We start from the raw sequence: 20,492 nt of genomic DNA, 5'->3' as shown, positions 1-20,492 counted from the left end.
CTGCAGCCAAAAAACAAAAGGTGGTGCTGCTGCTGCTTCTGCTGCTTCTGCTTCTGCTTGTGTCTGGCCGCTGTTGGAGCGTCCCGGCACAGGACTTCTGCTGCTGCTGACTAAATGGCCTCCTTAATTGGATCATTTGAGTAGCCAGCACACCTGTGCAGGTAGGGCATGACATGATAGGCAGCTGCCTTGATAGCGGGTGGGTGCTGAATGTTCCTAATTGACAAAATAAGATTAATGCTTATGAAGAAATATAAAATCTCATCCCTTCCCCAATATCGCGCCACACCCCTACCCCTTAATTCCCTGGTTGAACTTGATGGACATATGTCTTTTTTCGACCGTACTAACTATGTAACTATGTAATATAACATGGGGGGGGGGGGGTCTCCTGGCTGTTCACACAGGTGTGTCATTGCTGTACATTGACCATGCATTGCTTCTGTGGTATTGCAAAGGCAAAGACAAATGCTTCCAACCATCCATTGCACTAATGGATTGGTCATCAGCTGGCTGTCTATGTCCCGCATCAATATAGACCAAAGTACAGAGGGTTAGGCTATGCTATTGTGCACCTACCTGATGCATCAGAAGGTGCGAGGCCCTTGCTAAATTCTGTGCACAGACTTTGAGATCTATACTTTAGACTGTATCTAAACCTGCTCCAACATGGACTGACATTCTGGCCTACTTTCAGCCGATGCGACTTGTCTGTCGCTGAACAGTCGCTTTTTATGTATTCAGCACCTATGTATAATGTTGTAAAAATGCTCTAGAAGCTAAAGTCGCAGAAATGTCACACATATTTGGCCTGCAACTTTCTGTGCGACAAATTCAGACAGGAAAAATCAGTATAAATCCTTAGAAAATTATCCCCCAGTGTCTCCATCTGCTGGCGGTATTGAATAGCATTGCTGCACTGATGGGGTATGCATTAGACGAAAAAAAAGAAGAAAAAGAAGAATAATACGCCCAGAAAAGAGGCGAAAAGGAGAAAAACGTAAAAAAACGTGAAAAAAAAGCAAGAGGAAGAGAAGGGAAAAAAAGGTGGAAATGGGTTTAAAAGTGATTTCGGCGGAGAATATATATATATATATATATATATATATATATATATATATACGCGCACACACACACATATATATAAACGTATTCTCCGTTGAGATATTGCAGCCGCTGCTGTGTCCAGGCCCAGGAGCCTTAGCACTGTGCTGTGATGTCACTCAATACCACTGACATCACTAGGTGTAAACAACATCTCTCCTTTGCTGTGTATGTGACTATGGAGCTGTTTGGTGATGTCGTCTATTATGGCCTTCATAGAAGCAACAGGAGATTGTTGCATCCATCTAGAACCCTCAGAACTACAGTGCTATGATGTCACTCACTTCCACAGGCCTTGCAGAGTGTAAACAACAACAACCCAGCTTTGTTGTGTATGTAACCATAGGGATTTGTGATGTCACCTAGAACCTTCACAGCAGCGACAGCTTTATGAGGAGCATCAGCACTGCTCTGCCTGAGCAGAACCATCACCGCCATAGGTTGTCAAATAACCCGGGTTTAACCCACACAGGTAAGTCCAATGGGGTGCAGGCATGTCCTCTATGCTTACAGCTTCCCGTGGGTGTTGGTTTGATACCGTTTGGGGACAGCCAAGGAGGCATCTGCAGGCAACAAAGGTAGGTGTGTGCTTGTGTGTGTGTTTCCTATGCAGATCCTAAGCCCAGTGTCACATGCAAGTAGGAGGAGTAAGAAGGGTTCCTGGCAAATCCGGGTTATGGATTGCATTTAAAAAGGCCCCGTGGGAGTGCAATGGGCCCCTGTCTTGCTGCTTAGCAATAATGGTATGGGTTTAGGTTCTGCTGTGTGTACTGGTGGTTTACTGCCCCCCAGCCCAGAGTGTGCATGGAAAATTGTCTGGCAGCCTCCCTGACAGCAAGCAGTGATAGTGCCCATGAAGGGCACCTTGTTGGGCCCGCCCCTTTCACGGTTATCGCTTTTTGGCTAAGATCAGTGTAGTATCTGTTCTTATCAGTTTAATATCTGATACGTCCCCTATCTGGGGACCATATATTAAATGGATTTTGAGAACGGGGGGCCGATTTCGAAGCTTGCTTCCGTCGCCCTATGCATTGACCCGATATGGCAGTATCTTCGGGTACAGTGCACACCCCCTTACAGGGTTAAAAAGAAAGATTCCTACTTTCATTGCTACCTGCTTGCTGGCTAGCCAGCTAGCCAGCCCTGTGGGCCTTGCTGCTGCTGCAGCCAAAAACAAAAGGTGGTGCTGCTGCTGCTTCTGCTGCTTCTGCTTCTGCTTGTGTCTGGCCGCTGTTGGAGCGTCCAGGCACAGGACTTCTGCTGCTGCTGACTAAATGGCCTCCTTAATTGGATCATTTGAGTAGCCAGCACACCTGTGCAGGTAGGGGCATGACATGATAGGCAGCTGCCTTGATAGCGGGTGGGTGCTGAATGTTCCTAATTGACAAAATAAGATTAATGCTTATGAAGAAATATAAAATCTCATCCCTTCCCCAATATCGCGCCACACCCCTACCCCTTAATTCCCTGGTTGAACTTGATGGACATATGTCTTTTTTCGACCGTACTATCTATGTAACTATGTAACATAACATGGGGGGGGGGTCTCCTGGCTGTTCACACAGGTGTGTCATTGCTGTACATTGACCATGCATTGCTTCTGTGGTATTGCAAAGGCAAAGACAAATGCTTCCAGCCATCCATTGCACTAATGGATTGGTCATCAGCTGGCTGTCTATGTCCCGCATCAATATAGACCAAAGTACAGAGGGTTAGGCTATGCTATTGTGCACCTACCTGATGCATCAGAAGGTGCGAGGCCCTTGCTAAATTCTGTGCACAGACTTTGAGATCTATACTTTAGACTGTATCTAAACCTGCTCCAACATGGACTGACATTCTGGCCTACTTTCAGCCGATGCGACTTGTCTGTCGCTGAACAGTCGCTTTTTATGTATTCAGCACCTATGTATAATGTTGTAAAAATGCTCTAGAAGCTAAAGTCGCAGAAATGTCACACATATTTGGCTCTGCAACTTCTGTGCGACAAATTCAGACAGGAAAAATCAGTATAAATCCTTAGAAAATTATCCCCCAGTGTCTCCATCTGCTGGCGGTAATGAATAAGCATTTGCTGCACTGATGGGGTATGCATTAGACGAAAAAAAAGAAGAAAAAGAAGAATAATACGCCCAGAAAAGAGGCGAAAAAGGAGAAAAACGTAAAAAAACGTGAAAAAAAAGTAAGAGGAAGAGAAGGGAAAAAAAAGGTTGGAAATGGTTTAAAAGTGATTTCGGCGGAGAAATATATTATATATATATATTATAATATATATATATATATATACGCGCACACACACACATATATATAAACGTATTTCTCCGTTGAGATATTGCAGCCGCTGCTGTGTCCAGGCCCAGGAGCCTTAGCACTGTGCTGTGATGTCCACTCAATACCACTGACATCACTAGGTGTAAACAACATCTCTCCTTTGCTGTGTATGTGACTATGGAGCTGTTTGGTGATGTCGTCTATTATGGCCTTCATAGAAGCAACAGGAGATTGTTGCATCCATCTAGAACCCTCAGAACTACAGTGCTATGATGTCACTCACTTCCACAGGCCTTGCAGAGTGTAAACAACAACAACCCAGCTTTGTTGTGTATGTAACCATAGGGATTTGGTGATGTCACCTAGAACCTTCACAGCAGCGACAGCTTTATGAGGAGCATCAGCACTGCTCTGCCTGAGCAGAACCATCACCGCCATAGGGTTGTCAATAACCCGGGTTTAACCCACACAGGTAAGTCCAATGGGGTGCAGGCATGTCCTCTATGCTTACAGCTTCCGTGGGTGTTGGTTTGATACCGTTTGGGGACAGCCAAGGAGGCATCTGCAGGCAACAAAGGTAGGTGTGTGCTTGTGTGTGTGTTTCCTATGCAGATCCTAAGCCCAGGTGTCACATGCAAGTAGGAGGAGTAAGAAGGGTTCCTGGCAAATCCGGGTTATGGATTGCATTAAAAAGGCCCCGTGGGAGTGCAATGGGCCCCTGTCGTGCTGCTTAGCAATAATGGTATGGGTTTAGGTTCTGCTGTGTGTACTGGTGGTTGACTGCCCCCCAGCCCAGAGGTGCATGGAAAATTGTTCTGGCAGCCTCCCTGACAGCAAGCAGTGATAGTGCCCATGAAGGGCACCTTGTTGGGCCCGCCCCTTTCACGGTTATCGCTTCTCGGCCTTTTGGCTAAGATCAAGTGTAGTAATCTGTTCTTATCAGTTTAATATCTGATACGTCCCCTATCTGGGGACCATATATTAAATGGATTTTTGAGAACGGGGGCCGATTTCGAAGCTTTGCTTCCGTCGCCCTATGCATTGACCCGATATGGCAGTATCTTCGGGTTACAGTGCACCACCCCCTTACAGGGTTAAAAAGAAAGATTCCTACTTTCATTGCTACCTGCTTGCTGGCTAGCCAGCTAGCCAGCCCTGTGGGCCTTGCTGCTGCTGCAGCCAAAAAACAAAAGGTGGTGCTGCTGCTGCTTCTGCTGCTTCTGCTTCTGCTTGTGTCTGGCGCTGTTGGAGCGTCCAGGCACAGGACTTCTGCTGCTGCTGACTAAATGGCCTCCTTAATTGGATCATTTGAGTAGCCAGCACACCTGTGCAGGTAGGGCATGACATGATAGGCAGCTGCCTTGATAGCGGGTGGGTGCTGAATGTTCCTAATTATTGACAAAATAAGATTAATGCTTATGAAGAAATATAAAATCTCATCCCTTCCCCAATATCGCGCCACACCCCTACCCCTTAATTCCCTGGTTGAACTTGATGGACATATGTCTTTTTTCGACCGTACTAACTATGTAACTATGTAACATAACATGGGGGGGGGGAAGGGGGGGTCTCCTGGCTGTTCACACAGGTGTGTCATTGCTGTACATTGACCATGCATTGCTTCTGTGGTATTGCAAAGGCAAAGACAAATGCTTCCAGCCATCCATTGCACTAATGGATTGGTCATCAGCTGGCTGTCTATGTCCCGCATCAATATAGACCAAAGTACAGAGGGTTAGGCTATGCTATTGTGCACCTACCTGATGCATCAGAAGGTGCGAGGCCCTTGCTAAATTCTGTGCACAGACTTTGAGATCTATACTTTAGACTGTATCTAAACCTGCTCCAACATGGACTGACATTCTGGCCTACTTTCAGCCGATGCGACTTGTCTGTCGCTGAACAGTCGCTTTTTATGTATTCAGCACCTATGTATAATGTTGTAAAAATGCTCTAGAAGCTAAAGTCGCAGAAATGTCACACATATTTGGCCTGCAACTTTCTGTGCGACAAATTCAGACAGGAAAAATCAGTATAAATCCTTAGAAAATTATCCCCCAGTGTCTCCATCTGCTGGCGGTATTGAATAAGCATTGCTGCACTGATGGGGTATGCATTAGACGAAAAAAAAGAAGAAAAAGAAGAATAATACGCCCAGAAAATAGGCGAAAAGGAGAAAAACGTAAAAAAACGTGAAAAAAAAGTAAGAGGAAGAGAAGGGAAAAAGAGGTGGAAATGGGTTTAAAAGTGATTTCGGCGGAGAAATATATATATATATATATATATATATATATATATATATATATACGCGCACACACACACATATATATAAACGTATTCTCCGTTGAGATATTGCAGCCGCTGCTGTGTCCAGGCCCAGGAGCCTTAGCACTGTGCTGTGATGTCACTCAATACCACTGACATCACTAGGTGTAAACAACATCTCTCCTTTGCTGTGTATGTGACTATGGAGCTGTTTGGTGATGTCGTCTATTATGGCCTTCATAGAAGCAACAGGAGATTGTTGCATCCATCTAGAACCCTCAGAACTACAGTGCTATGATGTCACTCACTTCCACAGGCCTTGCAGAGTGTAAACAACAACAACCCAGCTTTGTTGTGTATGTAACCATAGGGATTTGTGATGTCACCTAGAACCTTCACAGCAGCGACAGCTTTATGAGGAGCATCAGCACTGCTCTGCCTGAGCAGAACCATCACCGCCATAGGTTGTCAAATAACCCGGGTTTAACCCACACAGGTAAGTCCAATGGGGTGCAGGCATGTCCTCTATGCTTACAGCTTCCCGTGGGTGTTGGTTTGATACCGTTTGGGGACAGCCAAGGAGGCATCTGCAGGCAACAAAGGTAGGTGTGTGCTTGTGTGTGTGTTTCCTATGCAGATCCTAAGCCCAGTGTCACATGCAAGTAGGAGGAGTAAGAAGGGTTCCTGGCAAATCCGGGTTATGGATTGCATTTAAAAAGGCCCCGTGGGAGTGCAATGGGCCCCTGTCTTGCTGCTTAGCAATAATGGTATGGGTTTAGGTTCTGCTGTGTGTACTGGTGGTTGACTGCCCCCCAGCCCAGAGTGTGCATGGAAAATTGTCTGGCAGCCTCCCTGACAGCAAGCAGTGATAGTGCCCATGAAGGGCACCTTGTTGGGCCCGCCCCTTTCACGGTTATCGCTTCTCGGCCTTTTGGCTAAGATCAAGTGTAGTATCTGTTCTTATCAGTTTAATATCTGATACGTCCCCTATCTGGGGACCATATATTAAATGGATTTTTGAGAACGGGGGCCGATTTCGAAGCTTGCTTCTGTCGCCCTATGCATTGACCTGATATGGCAGTATCTTCGGGTACAGTGCACCACCCCCTTACAGGGTTAAAAAGAAAGATTCCTACTTTCATTGCTACCTGCTTGCTGGCTAGCCAGCTAGCCAGCCCTGTGGGCCTTGCTGCTGCTGCAGCCAAAAAACAAAAGGTGGTGCTGCTGCTGCTTCTGCTGCTTCTGCTTCTGCTTGTGTCTGGCCGCTGTTGGAGCGTCCAGGCACAGGACTTCTGCTGCTGCTGACTAAATGGCCTCCTTAATTGGATCATTTGAGTAGCCAGCACACCTGTGCAGGTAGGGCATGACATGATAGGCAGCTGCCTTGATAGCGGGTGGGTGCTGAATGTTCCTAATTGACAAAATAAGATTAATGCTTATGAAGAAATATAAAATCTCATCCCTTCCCCAATATCGCGCCACACCCCTACCCCTTAATTCCCTGGTTGAACTTGATGGACATATGTCTTTTTTCGACCGTACTAACTATGTAACTATGTAACATAACATGGGGGGGGGGGGTCTCCTGGCTGTTCACACAGGTGTGTCATTGCTGTACATTGACCATGCATTGCTTCTGTGGTATTGCAAAGGCAAAGACAAATGCTTCCAGCCATCCATTGCACTAATGGATTGGTCATCAGCTGGCTGTCTATGTCCCGCATCAATATAGACCAAAGTACAGAGGGTTAGGCTATGCTATTGTGCACCTACCTGATGCATCAGAAGGTGCGAGGCCCTTGCTAAATTCTGTGCACAGACTTTGAGATCTATACTTTAGACTGTATCTAAACCTGCTCCAACATGGACTGACATTCTGGCCTACTTTCAGCCGATGCGACTTGTCTGTCGCTGAACAGTCGCTTTTTATGTATTCAGCACCTATGTATAATGTTGTAAAAATGCTCTAGAAGCTAAAGTCGCAGAAATGTCACACATATTTGGCCTGCAACTTTCTGTGCGACAAATTCAGACAGGAAAAATCAGTATAAATCCTTAGAAAATTATCCCCCAGTGTCTCCATCTGCTGGCGGTATTGAATAAGCATTGCTGCACTGATGGGGTATGCATTAGACGAAAAAAAAGAAGAAAAAGAAGAATAATACGCCCAGAAAAGAGGCGAAAAGGAGAAAAACGTAAAAAAACGTGAAAAAAAAGTAAGAGGAAGAGAAGGGAAAAAAAGGTGGAAATGGGTTTAAAAGTGATTTCGGCGGAGAAATATATATATATATATATATATATATATATAATATATATATATATATATATATATATATATATACGCGCACACACACACATATATATATAAACGTATTCTCCGTTGAGATATTGCAGCCGCTGCTGTGTCCAGGCCCAGGAGCCTTAGCACTGTGCTGTGATGTCACTCAATACCACTGACATCACTAGGTGTAAACAACATCTCTCCTTTGCTGTGTATGTGACTATGGAGCTGTTTGGTGATGTCGTCTATTATGGCCTTCATAGAAGCAACAGGAGATTGTTGCATCCATCTAGAACCCTCAGAACTACAGTGCTATGATGTCACTCACTTCCACAGGCCTTGCAGAGTGTAAACAACAACAACCCAGCTTTGTTGTGTATGTAACCATAGGGATTTGTGATGTCACCTAGAACCTTCACAGCAGCGACAGCTTTATGAGGAGCATCAGCACTGCTCTGCCTGAGCAGAACCATCACCGCCATAGGTTGTCAAATAACCCGGGTTTAACCCACACAGGTAAGTCCAATGGGGTGCAGGCATGTCCTCTATGCTTACAGCTTCCCGTGGGTGTTGGTTTGATACCGTTTGGGGACAGCCAAGGAGGCATCTGCAGGCAACAAAGGTAGGTGTGTGCTTGTGTGTGTGTTTCCTATGCAGATCCTAAGCCCAGTGTCACATGCAAGTAGGAGGAGTAAGAAGGGTTCCTGGCAAATCCGGGTTATGGATTGCATTTAAAAAGGCCCCGTGGGAGTGCAATGGGCCCCTGTCTTGCTGCTTAGCAATAATGGTATGGGTTTAGGTTCTGCTGTGTGTACTGGTGGTTGACTGCCCCCCAGCCCAGAGTGTGCATGGAAAATTGTCTGGCAGCCTCCCTGACAGCAAGCAGTGATAGTGCCCATGAAGGGCACCTTGTTGGGCCCGCCCCTTTCACGGTTATCGCTTCTCGGCCTTTTGGCTAAGATCAAGTGTAGTATCTGTTCTTATCAGTTTAATATCTGATACGTCCCCTAACTGGGGACCATATATTAAATGGATTTTTGAGAACGGGGGCCGATTTCGAAGCTTGCTTCCGTCGCCCTATGCATTGACCTGATATGGCAGTATCTTCGGGTACAGTGCACCACCCCCTTACAGGGTTAAAAAGAAAGATTCCTACTTTCATTGCTACCTGCTTGCTGGCTAGCCAGCTAGCCAGCCCTGTGGGCCTTGCTGCTGCTGCAGCCAAAAAACAAAAGGTGGTGCTGCTGCTGCTTCTGCTGCTTCTGCTTCTGCTTGTGTCTGGCCGCTGTTGGAGCGTCCAGGCACAGGACTTCTGCTGCTGCTGACTAAATGGCCTCCTTAATTGGATCATTTGAGTAGCCAGCACACCTGTGCAGGTAGGGCATGACATGATAGGCAGCTGCCTTGATAGCGGGTGGGTGCTGAATGTTCCTAATTGACAAAATAAGATTAATGCTTATGAAGAAATATAAAATCTCATCCCTTCCCCAATATCGCGCCACACCCCTACCCCTTAATTCCCTGGTTGAACTTGATGGACATATGTCTTTTTTCGACCGTACTAACTATGTAACTATGTAACATAACATGGGGGGGGGGGGGGGTCTCCTGGCTGTTCACACAGGTGTGTCATTGCTGTACATTGACCATGCATTGCTTCTGTGGTATTGCAAAGGCAAAGACAAATGCTTCTAGCCATCCATTGCACTAATGGATTGGTCATCAGCTGGCTGTCTATGTCCCGCATCAATATAGACCAAAGTACAGAGGGTTAGGCTATGCTATTGTGCACCTACCTGATGCATCAGAAGGTGCGAGGCCCTTGCTAAATTCTGTGCACAGACTTTGAGATCTATACTTTAGACTGTATCTAAACCTGCTCCAACATGGACTGACATTCTGGCCTACTTTCAGCCGATGCGACTTGTCTGTCGCTGAACAGTCGCTTTTTATGTATTCAGCACCTATGTATAATGTTGTAAAAATGCTCTAGAAGCTAAAGTCGCAGAAATGTCACACATATTTGGCCTGCAACTTTCTGTGCGACAAATTCAGACAGGAAAAATCAGTATAAATCCTTAGAAAATTATCCCCCAGTGTCTCCATCTGCTGGCGGTATTGAATAAGCATTGCTGCACTGATGGGGTATGCATTAGACGAAAAAAAAGAAGAAAAAGAAGAATAATACGCCCAGAAAAGAGGCGAAAAGGAGAAAAACGTAAAAAAACGTGAAAAAAAAGTAAGAGGAAGAGAAGGGAAAAAAAGGTGGAAATGGGTTTAAAAGTGATTTCGGCGGAGAAATATATATATATATATATATATATATATATACGCGCACACACACACATATATATATAAACGTATTCTCCGTTGAGATATTGCAGCCGCTGCTGTGTCCAGGCCCAGGAGCCTTAGCACTGTGCTGTGATGTCACTCAATACCACTGACATCACTAGGTGTAAACAACATCTCTCCTTTGCTGTGTATGTGACTATGGAGCTGTTTGGTGATGTCGTCTATTATGGCCTTCATAGAAGCAACAGGAGATTGTTGCATCCATCTAGAACCCTCAGAACTACAGTGCTATGATGTCACTCACTTCCACAGGCCTTGCAGAGTGTAAACAACAACAACCCAGCTTTGTTGTGTATGTAACCATAGGGATTTGTGATGTCACCTAGAACCTTCACAGCAGCGACAGCTTTATGAGGAGCATCAGCACTGCTCTGCCTGAGCAGAACCATCACCGCCATAGGTTGTCAAATAACCCGGGTTTAACCCACACAGGTAAGTCCAATGGGGTGCAGGCATGTCCTCTATGCTTACAGCTTCCCGTGGGTGTTGGTTTGATACCGTTTGGGGACAGCCAAGGAGGCATCTGCAGGCAACAAAGGTAGGTGTGTGCTTGTGTGTGTGTTTCCTATGCAGATCCTAAGCCCAGTGTCACATGCAAGTAGGAGGAGTAAGAAGGGTTCCTGGCAAATCCGGGTTATGGATTGCATTTAAAAAGGCCCCGTGGGAGTGCAATGGGCCCCTGTCTTGCTGCTTAGCAATAATGGTATGGGTTTAGGTTCTGCTGTGTGTACTGGTGGTTGACTGCCCCCCAGCCCAGAGTGTGCATGGAAAATTGTCTGGCAGCCTCCCTGACAGCAAGCAGTGATAGTGCCCATGAAGGGCACCTTGTTGGGCCCGCCCCTTTCACGGTTATCGCTTCTCGGCCTTTTGGCTAAGATCAAGTGTAGTATCTGTTCTTATCAGTTTAATATCTGATACGTCCCCTAACTGGGGACCATATATTAAATGGATTTTTGAGAACGGGGGCCGATTTCGAAGCTTGCTTCCGTCGCCCTATGCATTGACCTGATATGGCAGTATCTTCGGGTACAGTGCACCACCCCCTTACAGGGTTAAAAAGAAAGATTCCTACTTTCATTGCTACCTGCTTGCTGGCTAGCCAGCTAGCCAGCCCTGTGGGCCTTGCTGCTGCTGCAGCCAAAAAACAAAAGGTGGTGCTGCTGCTGCTTCTGCTGCTTCTGCTTCTGCTTGTGTCTGGCCGCTGTTGGAGCGTCCAGGCACAGGACTTCTGCTGCTGCTGACTAAATGGCCTCCTTAATTGGATCATTTGAGTAGCCAGCACACCTGTGCAGGTAGGGCATGACATGATAGGCAGCTGCCTTGATAGCGGGTGGGTGCTGAATGTTCCTAATTGACAAAATAAGATTAATGCTTATGAAGAAATATAAAATCTCATCCCTTCCCCAATATCGCGCCACACCCCTACCCCTTAATTCCCTGGTTGAACTTGATGGACATATGTCTTTTTTCGACCGTACTAACTATGTAACTATGTAACATAACATGGGGGGGGGGGGGGGGGGTCTCCTGGCTGTTCACACAGGTGTGTCATTGCTGTACATTGACCATGCATTGCTTCTGTGGTATTGCAAAGGCAAAGACAAATGCTTCCAGCCATCCATTGCACGAATGGATTGGTCATCAGCTGGCTGTCTATGTCCCGCATCAATATAGACCAAAGTACAGAGGGTTAGGCTATGCTATTGTGCACCTACCTGATGCATCAGAAGGTGCGAGGCCCTTGCTAAATTCTGTGCACAGACTTTGAGATCTATACTTTAGACTGTATCTAAACCTGCTCCAACATGGACTGACATTCTGGCCTACTTTCAGCCGATGCGACTTGTCTGTCGCTGAACAGTCGCTTTTTATGTATTCAGCACCTATGTATAATGTTGTAAAAATGCTCTAGAAGCTAAAGTCGCAGAAATGTCACACATATTTGGCCTGCAACTTTCTGTGCGACAAATTCAGACAGGAAAAATCAGTATAAATCCTTAGAAAATTATCCCCCAGTGTCTCCATCTGCTGGCGGTATTGAATAAGCATTGCTGCACTGATGGGGTATGCATTAGACGAAAAAAAAGAAGAAAAAGAAGAATAATACGCCCAGAAAAGAGGCGAAAAGGAGAAAAACGTAAAAAAACGTGAAAAAAAAGTAAGAGGAAGAGAAGGGAAAAAAAGGTGGAAATGGGTTTAAAAGTGATTTCGGCGGAGAAATATATATATATATATATATATATATATATATATATATATACGCGCACACACACACATATATATATAAACGTATTCTCCGTTGAGATATTGCAGCCGCTGCTGTGTCCAGGCCCAGGAGCCTTAGCACTGTGCTGTGATGTCACTCAATACCACTGACATCACTAGGTGTAAACAACATCTCTCCTTTGCTGTGTATGTGACTATGGAGCTGTTTGGTGATGTCGTCTATTATGGCCTTCATAGAAGCAACAGGAGATTGTTGCATCCATCTAGAACCCTCAGAACTACAGTGCTGTGATGTCACTCACTTCCACAGGCCTTGCAGAGTGTAAACAACAACAACCCAGCTTTGTTGTGTATGTAACCATAGGGATTTGTGATGTCACCTAGAACCTTCACAGCAGCGACAGCTTTATGAGGAGCATCAGCACTGCTCTGCCTGAGCAGAACCATCACCGCCATAGGTTGTCAAATAACCCGGGTTTAACCCACACAGGTAAGTCCAATGGGGTGCAGGCATGTCCTCTATGCTTACAGCTTCCCGTGGGTGTTGGTTTGATACCGTTTGGGGACAGCCAAGGAGGCATCTGCAGGCAACAAAGGTAGGTGTGTGCTTGTGTGTGTGTTTCCTATGCAGATCCTAAGCCCAGTGTCACATGCAAGTAGGAGGAGTAAGAAGGGTTCCTGGCAAATCCGGGTTATGGATTGCATTTAAAAAGGCCCCGTGGGAGTGCAATGGGCCCCTGTCTTGCTGCTTAGCAATAATGGTATGGGTTTAGGTTCTGCTGTGTGTACTGGTGGTTGACTGCCCCCCAGCCCAGAGTGTGCATGGAAAATTGTCTGGCAGCCTCCCTGACAGCAAGCAGTGATAGTGCCCATGAAGGGCACCTTGTTGGGCCCGCCCCTTTCACGGTTATCGCTTCTCGGCCTTTTGGCTAAGATCAAGTGTAGTATCTGTTCTTATCAGTTTAATATCTGATACGTCCCCTATCTGGGGACCATATATTAAATGGATTTTTGAGAACGGGGGCCGATTTCGAAGCTTGCTTCCGTCGCCCTATGCATTGACCCGATATGGCAGTATCTTCGGGTACAGTGCACCACCCCCTTACAGGGTTAAAAAGAAAGATTCCTACTTTCATTGCTACCTGCTTGCTGGCTAGCCAGCTAGCCAGCCCTGTGGGCCTTGCTGCTGCTGCAGCCAAAAAACAAAAGGTGGTGCTTCTGCTGCTTCTGCTTGTGTCTGGCCGCTGTTGGAGCGTCCAGGCACAGGACTTCTGCTGCTGCTGACTAAATGGCCTCCTTAATTGGATCATTTGAGTAGCCAGCACACCTGTGCAGGTAGGGCATGACATGATAGGCAGCTGCCTTGATAGCGGGTGGGTGCTGAATGTTCCTAATTGACAAAATAAGATTAATGCTTATGAAGAAATATAAAATCTCATCCCTTCCCCAATATCGCGCCACACCCCTACCCCTTAATTCCCTGGTTGAACTTGATGGACATATGTCTTTTTTCGACCGTACTAACTATGTAACTATGTAACATAACATGGGGGGGGGGGGGGGTCTCCTGGCTGTTCACACAGGTGTGTCATTGCTGTACATTGACCATGCATTGCTTCTGTGGTATTGCAAAGGCAAAGACAAATGCTTCCAGCCATCCATTGCACTAATGGATTGGTCATCAGCTGGCTGTCTATGTCCCGCATCAATATAGACCAAAGTACAGAGGGTTAGGCTATGCTATTGTGCACCTACCTGATGCATCAGAAGGTGCGAGGCCCTTGCTAAATTCTGTGCACAGACTTTGAGATCTATACTTTAGACTGTATCTAAACCTGCTCCAACATGGACTGACATTCTGGCCTACTTTCAGCCGATGCGACTTGTCTGTCGCTGAACAGTCGCTTTTTATGTATTCAGCACCTATGTATAATGTTGTAAAAATGCTCTAGAAGCTAAAGTCGCAGAAATGTCACACATATTTGGCCTGCAACTTTCTGTGCGACAAATTCAGACAGGAAAAATCAGTATAAATCCTTAGAAAATTATCCCCCAGTGTCTCCATCTGCTGGCGGTATTGAATAAGCATTGCTGCACTGATGGGGTATGCATTAGACGAAAAAAAAGAAGAAAAAGAAGAATAATACGCCCAGAAAAGAGGCGAAAAGGAGAAAAACGTAAAAAAACGTGAAAAAAAAGTAAGAGGAAGAGAAGGGAAAAAAAGGTGGAAATGGGTTTAAAAGTGATTTCGGCGGAGAAATATATATATATATATATATATATATATATATATATATATACGCGCACACACACACATATATATATAAACGTATTCTCCGTTGAGATATTGCAGCCGCTGCTGTGTCCAGGCCCAGGAGCCTTAGCACTGTGCTGTGATGTCACTCAATACCACTGACATCACTAGGTGTAAACAACATCTCTCCTTTGCTGTGTATGTGACTATGGAGCTGTTTGGTGATGTCGTCTATTATGGCCTTCATAGAAGCAACAGGAGATTGTTGCATCCATCTAGAACCCTCAGAACTACAGTGCTATGATGTCACTCACTTCCACAGGCCTTGCAGAGTGTAAACAACAACAACCCAGCTTTGTTGTGTATGTAACCATAGGGATTTGTGATGTCACCTAGAACCTTCACAGCAGCGACAGCTTTATGAGGAGCATCAGCACTGCTCTGCCTGAGCAGAACCATCACCGCCATAGGTTGTCAAATAACCCGGGTTTAACCCACACAGGTAAGTCCAATGGGGTGCAGGCATGTCCTCTATGCTTACAGCTTCCCGTGGGTGTTGGTTTGATATCGTTTGGGGACAGCCAAGGAGGCATCTGCAGGCAACAAAGGTAGGTGTGTGCTTGTGTGTGTGTTTCCTATGCAGATCCTAAGCCCAGTGTCACATGCAAGTAGGAGGAGTAAGAAGGGTTCCTGGCAAATCCGGGTTATGGATTGCATTTAAAAAGGCCCCGTGGGAGTGCAATGGGCCCCTGTCTTGCTGCTTAGCAATAATGGTATGGGTTTAGGTTCTGCTGTGTGTACTGGTGGTTGACTGCCCCCCAGCCCAGAGTGTGCATGGAAAATTGTCTGGCAGCCTCCCTGACAGCAAGCAGTGATAGTGCCCATGAAGGGCACCTTGTTGGGCCCGCCCCTTTCACGGTTATCGCTTCTCGGCCTTTTGGCTAAGGTATAGGGATATACCTTGGCTGATCCGGTTCCTGCTTTTGTGGGTGCTCTGAGACCCCCCTCCTCGGCCCTGGGACATCGCCCTTCGTTGGGCTTAAGTCCCTTGCTGCTATTGGGGAGGGGGCCCACCTCAGTGTAGAGTTGCGATCCCCCTTTGCCTTAGGGACCTAGTGTCTCTTTGGTGCGCTTGATTGTGAGCATGGCGTCAGCCAGTGACGGAGATCCAGGCATGGTACCATCTTATGCCAAGCTCAAGAACTCAGTACGTATATCGTACTTGGAGGACCAGAGAAAGAACCGGGACCTGAAGTACATCGTGGAGCAAGTTCTGCTGGGCGTCTTTGGATTAAGGAAGCATGAGATATTATCCATCCAAGATTATCCGAAAAGAGGAGTATACGATGTTACTTTTACGGAAGGAGGTATTTACAAGGACTTTGTTATACAGATGAAGAAGGTAAGCGGAGATGCCCGCTTGAGTGGAATAAGAATTGTTGAGCACTTTCCCGATGAACTTATGCTTTTAGTTATAAAAATGTACTCTCCATACGTTAAAGAAGATGAAATTGTTGTGTTTTTAAGGAATTTTTGTAAAAAAATTATAAATAGAGGGAAAGTGATGAATGAGTGTGGAATATGGTCCTCTAAGTGGAAGTTTCTGGTTGAGTTCAAAGAAGATCTATTACTCCCAGGACGAAAGGTTATGCCTCCAGCTCGGTTCAAGTTAGGAAATGTAAATGGTGACGTGTTTTTCCCAGGAATGCCCAATTTCTGCAGAGCTTGTAGAAGATATGGACATGATAAAAACGTATGTGAGAGTACATGTACAAATTGTGGCAGCACTGAGCACTCCTCCAGAGAATGCACAAAAGAAAAGAAATGCAGTTTATGTTACAGAGTTGACCATTTGTATGCTTCTTGTCCTCACAGAAACAAAGAGAAACAACAGAGAAGCCAGCCAGACCCCCGTCATATGAACAGAGAAGACAGCAAACCAGAAGAAAACCCAACTGATCAACATGGTGAGTCTGCTACCTCTGATGAAGATGGATATGAGAAACCCTCCAGCATGAAGGTAAGAAGAAAGGAGAAGAAAGCATGGCAGACAGGAGCTCCTCTCTCGCAGCAGAGGGGTAGTAACCTGGATGAAGCTGTCAGCAAGCCTCAGAGTGCCCCCCTGAGGAAGCCAGAAAATGTTGGGGCTAAGAGAAGAAAGACCGGAACAGGAAGAGAAGAGGCGTTTGTGGAAGAAGAGGGGGGGGTAGGGATGCCATCAGGTGTTCCAGCCCCCTCCCCAAGTGAAACAGGCAACTCGTCCATGGTTCCCGACACGGTGGAAGTCGTTGTGCCCGACCAGCTGCCCGGGGTGGCTCCGACAGGTCATCCCGGGGAGGAGATGGACACTGGGCAAGGTGACGGAGACGGGACAACCCCTGTTCCGGCGAAGAGGAATCCTCTCCTTAGTCCCCTACCGGAGGATCTTCAGGAGGAGGTAATGGAGGAGTCAGACGGTAGCAGCTCACCGGAATCTCTGGTGACAGTGAGATCAGAAGGGGAAAATGATAGTTTTGGGGGTCTGGCTGATGAGGATGAGATAGAATGTGCACAAAGATATTGAAAGTGGTCTCTCTGTAACCTTTAATGATGGCGCTCCATGGACTCTCCCTCAATGTGAGGGGCCTTAAGACACACGCAAGAAGAACTGCTATTTTTAATTTTTTATCCTTTTTGTCTGCATCAGTTTTCTTCTTACAGGAATGTGGCATCCCTCACCAAGCATCATACAAGAAATATGAAGAAGACTGGAAGCATGGCCCCTCAGTGTGGTCAGGGTCCAACGCATCTAAATCTGGAGGAGTTGCTATACTTTTTAAGGGTAATGTTAATATAATTTTTAAGCAAGAGATTTTACCAGGAAGGATTTTATTAGTTAAAGCTTTTATAAATGGTTTTACATGGCAGTTTTTAAACTTTTATGGTTCACCTGATAAAAAAGAAAGAGAAGAGATGTTAGAGATTTTACCTCTTTTTATTAATGATTCTTATCCTTTGATTTTAGCTGGGGATTTTAATTGTGTTTTAAGAGGTGAGAAAAGATATTCTCGAGCTACTAGTAGAAATTATGATAAGACATCTAACATTTTAAAAAATATTACTTTAGATTTTAGGCTTATAGATGTTTTTAAAAAATGTAATCCAAATTTACCTGATACTGAAGGCATTACATGGAGTAATGTGAATTGTAGCTCGAGGATTGATTTTATCTTCTCTTCTCAAAATGTTTTACCTGCCAAATGTGAGCTTTTAACTAATATATTTTCTGATCATAAATGTCTTCTATTTGTTTTAAATCCTGTTCCTGGTTTTAAGAGGGGTATTGGTTCATGGAAATTGAACATATCTCTTTTAGAAGATAAAATAATCTTAACAGAATACGCCAATTTTTATAATAAATGTAAAAATAATAGAGACCCAAATATAGATATAAAAGTATGGTGGGAAAATATGAAGAAAAAAACTAAAGATTTTTTTATAAAACAAGGTATCCAAAAAGCTAAAGATAAAAGACATTGTTATGATATTTTAAATACACATCTTCAAACTCTTTTTAAATTGCACAATATAGGGATAGATGTAAAAGATGATATTGTTAACATTAAAAAAGAAATAAAAACATTTTTAAATGAAAAAGGTAAAGAGATCATTTTTAAAGCTAAAATCAAACATATTGAAAATAACGAAAAATGTACAAGATATTTTTTTAAAAAATCTAATCAAAAAAGAGTCCATATCGAAAAACTAGAAGGAGAAGTGGAGATGAATAAAATTTTATTTAAAGTACAATGTTATTATAGGGAACTTTTTAATGAGAAAAAAATAGATGCTAATTTCATGAACGATGCCTTAAACAAAATAGAACGTGTTTTAGAGAATAATTCTCAATCCTTTCTTTTACAGTCTATCCCAGAGAAGGAAATATTGGATACCATAAACAGTTTTAATTTGGGTAAAGTACCAGGGTCTGATGGCCTGCCAATCGAATTTTATAAGGTTTTTTATGAGGTTTTAAAAGATGATCTTTTATCTCTTTTTACAGATGTTTTTAATACCAAGATTTTACCACAGTCATGGAAAATGGGTGAGGTTTCTCTGCTCTTTAAAAAAGGTGATAAAGAGGATATTAGGAATTGGAGACCAATAACCCTTTTAAACGCTGATTATAAAATAATGGCTAAAATATGTGCAAACAGACTAAAAAATGTTATAGATAAATTAATACATAATAATCAAGTGTGTGGTATACCGGGTAGAAACATGTGGGAAAATTTAAACCTCATAAAAGATATAATAGAAGATGCTAAAATAAGGAAAAGTAATTTAGCAATTTTAACAATAGACTTTGAAAAAGCATTTGACAGAGTCTCGCACTGTTTTTTATTTAATGTTTTAAATAAAATGGGCATACCAGAAGGTTTTTTAACGTCACTCAAAGCCTTTTATAATGACTGTTTTAGCAAAATTTTAATTAATGGTTTTAAGACTGAAATGGTTCCTTTAAAATCTGGTGTGAAGCAGGGTTGCCCCCTATCACCCCTTTTATTTATTTGTGCACTAGAGCCACTTTTATGTGTCATAAGAGGTGATAAACAGATCCGTGGGATAAGGCTCCCCGGAGGAAATGGTCTTGAAGCTAAAGTAGTCAGTTATATGGATGATGTAGCAGTGACATGTCAAGATAGCCTGGCACTTAAAAAAACTTTAACACAAATTAACTATTTCTGTTGTGCTTCTGGTTTTAAAGTGAATTTTAACAAGTGCGAGATTTTAAAAGTCGGCAAGCTGGATACAAGAGACATAAAGGTACCGGTAGTAGAAAAAGTAAAAATTTTAGGTGTGTATTTTAATGAATTAAATAATGGAAACGAAAGCTGGGAGCTAACAATGCAAAAGGTGAACCAAAAATTATGTGTATGGAGACTAAGAGACCTTACAATGGAAGGAAAAGTGCTGATTTTAAAGATGGTGATTTTACCTTTGCTTTTATATTTAAGTTTAGTGTTCCCACCTAACACACATATAATACGTAAAGTCTCAAAAGTCTGTTACACCTTTTTTTGGAATTCCAAATATGAGAAGTTAAAAAGAGAAATTGTATCTAAACCTAAAGAGAAAGGGGGGAAAAGTTTTACTGATTTTACTGCGTTCCTTTATACAAAATTCTTTTCATTGTGTCTTAAGAATGTTTTTAAAGACAACTATTGGTCGTTCTTTTTGCGCTATAATGTTGGTAATCTCATGAGACACCATGGTTGGTTTGAAACAGATCTTAAACACCCTTATGCTTTTAACCTCCCTATTACTTATTGTATTTTAGAAAAGATTGTTTTTCTTTTTAAACTGTTTGATTTTAGTAAAGATATTCTAATCGATGGGAAAAAACTTACGAGAGTCATTTTAAACAATATTAACATGTGCCAAGTTGGAAATTTTAATGATGATAAATGTAAAGAAATCTGGAGAATTGTGAACTCATTTTATCTTTTTAACTCACAGAAGGACTTATCCTGGAGCTGCATCCACAGTTGCCTTCCGTGCCGGGCTTTCCAACACCGTAGAGGATTTGCAAGCACAGCAAAGTGTCCAAGAGAGGGATGCCACGAAGAGGAGACTGTTTTACATCTTTTATGGACATGTGATTTTTCTAGAAGGATATGGACTAAAATGCTGCCACTTTTAAACAAAATTGCTGCTATAAAAGACTTGGACTATAATATGGTTTTATATGGGTGT

The 20,492-nt window shown here is 43.9% G+C and overlaps 1 protein-coding gene and 6 non-coding genes across 9 annotated transcripts; all 7 read left to right on the top strand.

The window, feature by feature from the left end:
* The first annotated feature begins 1,986 nt into the window (after positions 1-1,986).
* On the top strand, positions 1,987-2,177 carry LOC130330792 (U2 spliceosomal RNA). The gene has a single exon (XR_008873854.1). It is a non-coding gene; the product is annotated as a U2 spliceosomal RNA (small nuclear RNA).
* Positions 2,178-4,265: 2,088 nt separating this feature from the next.
* Positions 4,266-4,459, top strand: LOC130330791 (U2 spliceosomal RNA). The gene has a single exon (XR_008873853.1). It is a non-coding gene; the product is annotated as a U2 spliceosomal RNA (small nuclear RNA).
* A 2,096-nt stretch (positions 4,460-6,555) lies between these two features.
* Positions 6,556-6,746, top strand: LOC130330772 (U2 spliceosomal RNA). Its single transcript, XR_008873836.1, has one exon. It is a non-coding gene; the product is annotated as a U2 spliceosomal RNA (small nuclear RNA).
* Positions 6,747-8,856: 2,110 nt separating this feature from the next.
* LOC130330778 (U2 spliceosomal RNA) lies at positions 8,857-9,047 on the top strand. The gene has a single exon (XR_008873842.1). It is a non-coding gene; the product is annotated as a U2 spliceosomal RNA (small nuclear RNA).
* A 2,080-nt stretch (positions 9,048-11,127) lies between these two features.
* LOC130330777 (U2 spliceosomal RNA) lies at positions 11,128-11,318 on the top strand. The gene has a single exon (XR_008873841.1). It is a non-coding gene; the product is annotated as a U2 spliceosomal RNA (small nuclear RNA).
* Positions 11,319-13,411: 2,093 nt separating this feature from the next.
* On the top strand, positions 13,412-13,602 carry LOC130330855 (U2 spliceosomal RNA). Its single transcript, XR_008873896.1, has one exon. It is a non-coding gene; the product is annotated as a U2 spliceosomal RNA (small nuclear RNA).
* Positions 13,603-15,685: 2,083 nt separating this feature from the next.
* On the top strand, positions 15,686-20,459 carry LOC130330735 (uncharacterized). 3 transcript variants are annotated; one of them, XM_056553613.1, is made up of 6 exons: positions 15,686-17,193; positions 17,443-17,577; positions 18,660-18,708; positions 18,799-18,840; positions 19,504-19,593; positions 20,256-20,459. In XM_056553613.1, exons 1-6 carry the CDS (start codon positions 15,901-15,903, stop codon positions 20,315-20,317), a joined length of 1,671 nt encoding a protein of 556 aa, XP_056409588.1. In that variant the 5' UTR covers positions 15,686-15,900; the 3' UTR covers positions 20,318-20,459. The 3 variants fall into 3 exon arrangements, 1 of the variants encoding a protein (XP_056409588.1); XR_008873804.1 differs by lacking the exons at positions 18,660-18,708; positions 18,799-18,840 and having other exon boundaries at positions 19,504-19,562; positions 20,256-20,317; XR_008873803.1 differs by lacking the exons at positions 18,660-18,708; positions 18,799-18,840 and having other exon boundaries at positions 20,256-20,295.
* The last annotated feature ends 33 nt before the right edge of the window (positions 20,460-20,492 follow it).

This window comes from Hyla sarda, unplaced genomic scaffold (assembly GCF_029499605.1).
Source record: "Hyla sarda isolate aHylSar1 unplaced genomic scaffold, aHylSar1.hap1 scaffold_340, whole genome shotgun sequence".
NCBI lineage: Eukaryota > Metazoa > Chordata > Amphibia > Anura > Hylidae > Hyla > Hyla sarda.
Note: the sequence above shows the minus strand (reverse complement) of the source record. Positions and strands in the feature narration are given on the sequence as shown.